The sequence below is a fragment of the Pleurodeles waltl genome, chromosome 3_1 (assembly GCF_031143425.1).
Source record: "Pleurodeles waltl isolate 20211129_DDA chromosome 3_1, aPleWal1.hap1.20221129, whole genome shotgun sequence".
In the NCBI taxonomy this organism is placed as follows: Eukaryota; Metazoa; Chordata; class Amphibia; order Caudata; family Salamandridae; genus Pleurodeles; species Pleurodeles waltl.
The window spans coordinates 1,714,821,970-1,714,827,969 of record NC_090440.1 but is presented as its reverse complement, the minus strand read 5'-3'; the positions used below and the strand labels follow the sequence as shown (position 1 = coordinate 1,714,827,969).

At 42.8% G+C, this 6,000-nt stretch overlaps 1 protein-coding gene across 1 annotated transcript in view; it reads right to left on the bottom strand.

Annotated features, from left to right (window-relative positions):
- Positions 1-1,314: 1,314 nt before the first annotated feature.
- RAMP1 (receptor activity modifying protein 1) overlaps positions 1,315-6,000 on the bottom strand; it is a 482,304-nt gene continuing 477,618 nt past the window's right edge. Inside the window, exon 3 of the mRNA XM_069225613.1 lies at positions 1,315-5,155. Within this exon, the coding sequence (XP_069081714.1) occupies positions 4,900-5,155 (256 nt within the window). The 3' untranslated portion in view covers positions 1,315-4,899. The remainder of the gene's footprint in view (positions 5,156-6,000) is intronic.

Here is a 6,000-nt window from a genome sequence, read left to right as displayed (position 1 = left end):
GCTGGACTGTTCCCATGAGGAACAGGGTCAAGACTGATTTGCATATGGCTGGGTCTAAACTGGGGTGGCATGGTGAGCAAAAGAACAATGGATTAAACCCAGATCTGTGACTGGGGGTGAGTGTTTGCATTGTTCAGCACTCCATCCATCATCCTTTTGTGTTGCTAAAGTTGCCCTAAGTGGGAAGGGTATGCCCAGACGTGGGTCCCTTGCTCACTGTGCCACTGGATTCAAGCTAGCCTGGCTGATGAAGGGTGAAACCCTGAAACCGGTCCCAGGATGCTTGTTTCCGGTCCAATGAGGACCTAGCTTGGCAGTTCGGGCTGGACTGTTCCCATGAGAAACAGGGTCAAGACTGATTTGCATATGGCTGGGTCTAAACTGGGGTGGCATGGTGAGCAAAAGAACGATGGATTAAACCCAGATCTGTGACTGGGGGTGAGTGTTTGCATTGTTCAGCACTCCGTCCATCATCACCTGCAATATGGCTGTGACCCTTTCTCTGGATATTTTCCTAAGTACTTTCTCAATTAGGTGACCCAAATATTTCACCTCTTTCTGACAGTACTGTAATTTTGCGGGGGCACGTTATGACCATTCTTCCCTAAATGATTCAGTAAGCCAATCGTATCATACTTCCATTCTTCTTTTGTTTTGGATGCAATCAACAAATCATCAATGTATTGTACCAATGTCAATTGGAAAGGCATTTCCAATGACTCCAAGTTATAATTCAAGATCTGGTTGAAAATGGAAGGTGACTCTGAAAACCCTTGAGGAATTCTACATCAACAGTAAACTCAATCCAAAAATTTGAAGCAGAAGAGAAATTGACTATCCTTGTGAAGAGGTACAGAGAAGAATGCTTGTGACAAGTCTATTACAGTGAATCAGCATCACATGGGATCTGAAGCAAAATCACTGCTGGATTTGGCACCACGTGGCAACATTTAATCACAATGTCATTCACCTTTCTCAAATCCTGAACAATCTGAAATTTTCCACAGGGCTTTCGTAATCCCATTATCGGTGAATTACATGGACTGCTCAACACTTCTTTCAAATTAGAAGGGGGTGTCCCTTTCACACCTACTCCTAATCAGTTTTTAATTTGTAAAATAATTGATGCTGCTGCCCCAAGCTCTCTTCAGACGTCTGTGTCCAGCACTATTAAATGTTAGAGCTCCAGATACCAAGGTTGTGTAGTCTTCAATGCACCTAACACCTATTTAATCCACTCTTACCCTATATCTGATTCTTGCAGGTTAATGTTCTCTCCCTCTGTGATGGTTTCCCGACTTTTTCTTCCTCCTTGTCCCTTTGTGTGTTTTTCTCTCTCTTGTTCTCAGGAAAACTAAGTGCTGCTACGAGGTCAACGTAAGTACTGCTCCTAACTGTGATTTGGAATGAGTGGTATAACCACTTTTTCAAGCCAGAAAATCTTTTCCAGATTATAAAATGATTTAGCACATGACCAAACACCAGTTTGCGGATGCAAAGCCTATGAATTTGCAAATCGCTGGGTTTCCAACCGCAAAACAGTTCTGTATACCTGACTCAAAATCCTTTGTGTGTTGATAGTAACTCTGCCATTACTTCCCTCCATGTTCCACTCGAAGAAAAGCCACTGCACAATGAAAAATGTCATATTCACTAAATGCATAGTTTTATTTTTGTTTACTCAAAACTTGACTAAGTGACTTTGCTTTCCTATTGCTTTAGAGAGGACAAAATTCTTACTCGTTTCTGAAAATATTTTCTCTTACCTTCAGCTGTCTTAGACACTATGGCCTTGGTTCTGCTTAAGAAAAATTCAGAATAAAAAAATAATAAAATACTTCAGTCATGGCGATCTACAGAAGCTTGAGGCATTAAAGCTTTTCTGTCCAAGCTATCTTCAGGAGATGTTTGGATTACCACATTTTCGTCCTGAGTCCCAGCAAGGGATACTCCACAGGACAATGTCTGAAGGTTTAATCCATGGGTGGAGTACAATTTTCTTATTGAAAAGATGGTTCAGCGAGTTACTGCTTGCCTCGGACATTGGCTGTATCTGCGGATCCTGAGCCCCCATCCTGGCAAGGTAGACAGCTTTCCCTCCTCCCACGGTAAGTGGATCACGAATCCTTCTATATACATACTATCATATTTCTTATAGCGCTTAGTAGTGGCAGAAGTGTGGTACGAAGCGCTGCAAAAAAAAAAACCTAATCATAATTGTGATAAAATCGAAGGCAAGCTGATTCTTTGTCCATTGAGTACATAAGTCCTTCCAGAGCAATATGGATGAGATTCGGTTGTTCTGAATAAATACATTTCAATACGGTTTAATTGAAGACAGTAATTTGTGTTTTCCGACGTGTAGAAGATTAATCCTCTGCGGAAAGCTTTCACGCAGATGTGGCGCCTAGACCTTGGATGTAATTTGCTGGTTTCTCTGCAATACCTCTATCACATGCTCGCACGTGCTACATAGGACAAATTAGACGCGCTCTGCCACTGTCACTTGCCTCGTGTCTGTGTCGTGTCTGTGTTCCCTCTGACCATACTTCCACCTCTTTTTTTCATTTTATTGCTAAGACATTCTTATAGGGCCCTTCCACCATGAGGCCACAACTCAGTATCTGTAGCCCAGGGTTGCAATGGAAAGACCTCCTTGTTTCTGGGAACATTGTGTCAACTAATGGTGAAATCAGTATCTGACTGCAAATCTTTGCAAAGTAAATAATTATCATTTTTATTAACATTGTTCACACACATTCTAAAACACCACATAAAAATAAAAGATAATTTATCATTTTTTCCACCCACTGCTGCACTTTGCCGGCTCCATTAGTGGTATTTTTCATTTTCCTGTCCGCAGTTGTAGGTCTTTTGCTGGGAGTTATGAATTTTGCAATAAACTTCCTTTTGGGGTCTTAGGTGCTTTGTATGAATTTCATGTTGCGAAAGATGTGAGTGTGCTGTACTTGACCGAGATCCTGGTTCACCTTTATTTCCAGAGTGTCTGTCCCAGAATTATGCATTAGCTGTGAAGTGCCTCCTTCTTCAGCTCAAAACTGAGACTAATCAACCAAACCTAATTTATTCTGAAGATCAGTGTTTTCACTGAAGGAGTGCCTTAGTTACTTGTCAAGTTACTGATCTCATTACATGAACTGAATCTTGCTCTTTTATAATTCCAGGGACCCCACATTTCACTGGGGTCTCACTCGTTCCCACATCACTGACCTCATAATGGAGTTTCGTTCCTTTCCTCGCCGTCTTTTTACACTTCATTGGGGTCTCATTCATTCCAACATCATTGACCTCACATATTTTAATGGATGCGCACTTGCTTCCACATCATTGGCACAATATACACTAAAGGAGTTTCACTCATTCCCAAATAGACTGTATAGCCTCATATGCCCTAGTGGAATTTCACTCATTCCTCGTAGACTTCAGTGAGGTCTTACTTATTCCGATAGCACTGGCCTCGTAGTTTAATGGATTCTTCCCCATTCACACACTTCAGTGGCATCTCAGTCATCTCCCCTCACCGGTCAAAATCCTAAATGTTATGTTTTAAGGCACAATGGAAGCTTCCCGGGGGGTTAACATTGGAATTACTCAAAAAGCTGGTGGTGCTTCTCGAGTCTGACTCATTCCCCAGTCCTTCGCCTCATACATTTCAATTGTGCTTCTCTCTTTGTTGACCTTTCACAATACACTAAAGTCTCATTCATTCCTGCATCATTCTATCTTCATGCAATACAATGCTGCCTCACTCATTCCCACAGCAGTGTCTTTACATAATACAGCAGAGCCTCGCTCATTCAAGTGTCACTGCCTTCATACACCACAGTGGAGTCTCACTCCCTCCTACTTTAGTGTCTTCGTACAGTACAGTGGAGTCACACTTGTATTTTGTCACTGTATTCCTACTCTACAGTATCGCTCCTTTCCACATCACACCACAATGCAGTTTCACTCATTCGTGCATCCCCAGTCACTGTGGTGGAAACACAGACTCTCCTAATTTGACATCATTTAATTCAGCATAGTCTGACTCATTACTGCGTGAATGCTCTCAAACAATTCAATGGTTCTTAAATGACTGACGCACATCAATCTCATTCCTTTCTCATAGCTGACTTCTTACACTTTAGTGGAAATTCAGTTGTTTGCACCTCACCCAGACCTTCCTGCGCTTACATGGAGTTTTCAACCACATAACCCACACTCCAGTGGACTTTCATTGCCTAACCCACTGCTGCCCCCACGCTTTAATGAAGTTTTATTGCCCACCTCACTGGCCCTCCCACACTTCAATGTAGTCTCAGTGCCTACATCACTGGACCTTGCACACTTCAATGGAGTTTCATTGCACTCATCAATGGCTCACCTACACTTTAGTGGAGTGTCATTGTTCACATCACATGCTCTCCCACACTTTAATAGACCATCACTCATTTGCACATCCACTATCCCCACACACTTCAGTAGGGTCATTTTACACGTCACTACTCATTCAAATAAGTCTCATTCATCAGAACACTGGCCAACATTTAAGTGAAATGTCATTCTTTATGTCACTGGTTTTACACATTTGAAGGAAGTTTCGCTTGTCCCACATTACTATCCTCATTCCCCATATCACTGGCAATATGAGACCTCCATTATGTCTGACTTATGTTCAAATAGTCCCGTTTTAAAACTTCTGTCTATTTACCCCTTAGGCCACGTGGTGTGAACCATGGACGGCAGTAGCAGCAAAACCACCTAGTATTGACTACCTCCTGGATCCACTTGACATAAGTCCAGAGACAAAAATTAAGTCCAAGTACTGTGGGAAGGCCTTGCACGAAATATACACCACTGCTCATCCCTTCTCCACAGCAAGGGCATAGGGTCTCCTCACACAATGCCCTCGCTTCTCTTGCTTCTCCACACCACCAGTCCAGTCATGAGAAGCGTGACCAGGATCGGGATGATGATTAGGGAGCACATGATGTGGTAGGGAGGATCCGCCACAGACCGTCCCGTCAGAGAGCAATTTATGAAGTAATGCCGGTGGATTGAGGTGAAGAAGATGTCCACAGCCTGGTTGGGCCAGAAACAGTCAAGCTTCTGAGCGATCAGATATGTGCAGTTTGTGAGATCCAAGTATGATCTGAGAAGAAAAGGTAAAGAAACAGCGTAGTTAGTAAAGCCACCGGAATCAATATAGCGCATCATATTGTCCAAGTCAAAACAGTGATACACCATATAATCTTTAATACAAATATACTGCCTGTTCCTTTTCATCTATGTAGTCTGTATTCCATCTTGGATGGGGGTGAATTAGCGAAATTTAACACCTCATAGTTTTTCTGTGCAAGATGTGTGAATTGTTTTTAAAAAGGGGGGCCTTTTTGCAGCGGAGGGAATGTTCTGGAAGTGCTCTACTCAGCATCTATTGTTGCCTGCCTGTGCCGCCACATACCTCCCAGTCCCACCTGCCAGAAGTTGGGGAAGGGATAGTGCCACTGGGGAAGGGAATGAGAGGTGGCATCTGCTGAGTGGCAGCTATTGCGTTTTCTTGCTGCTAGTCGGCTGTGGCAGCACTGAGCAGGGCCAGCCATAAAGGTTTTGCTGCCCTGCCCAAAAATGTCCACGTATGCTATGTAACACCACCCAATACACACACGCACACACCCTATCTCTATTTTTTCCTCTCTCTTAATATAAAAATTGGATCCTTAGCTGGACTATTCGCAAGAATACTTTTGACAAGACATTTGCAGACTTGATAGATCTTTTTAAGTAAAATGTCTCATCAAACACCCACTATGCCTGTAGGTTAACCGCTCCAGTAACACTTTAGTGGCCTAAAAACTATGTTCATCTCAGCACCCCTGCAAATCTTTTCATAGGTGACTGCCTGAGACAACGCTTTCGATCTTTGAGATGTGTAGAAGGTCCTCTCATCTACCAATAAATTCCGAGAGAATTTGGAGGGTCACAACAGTATAACCT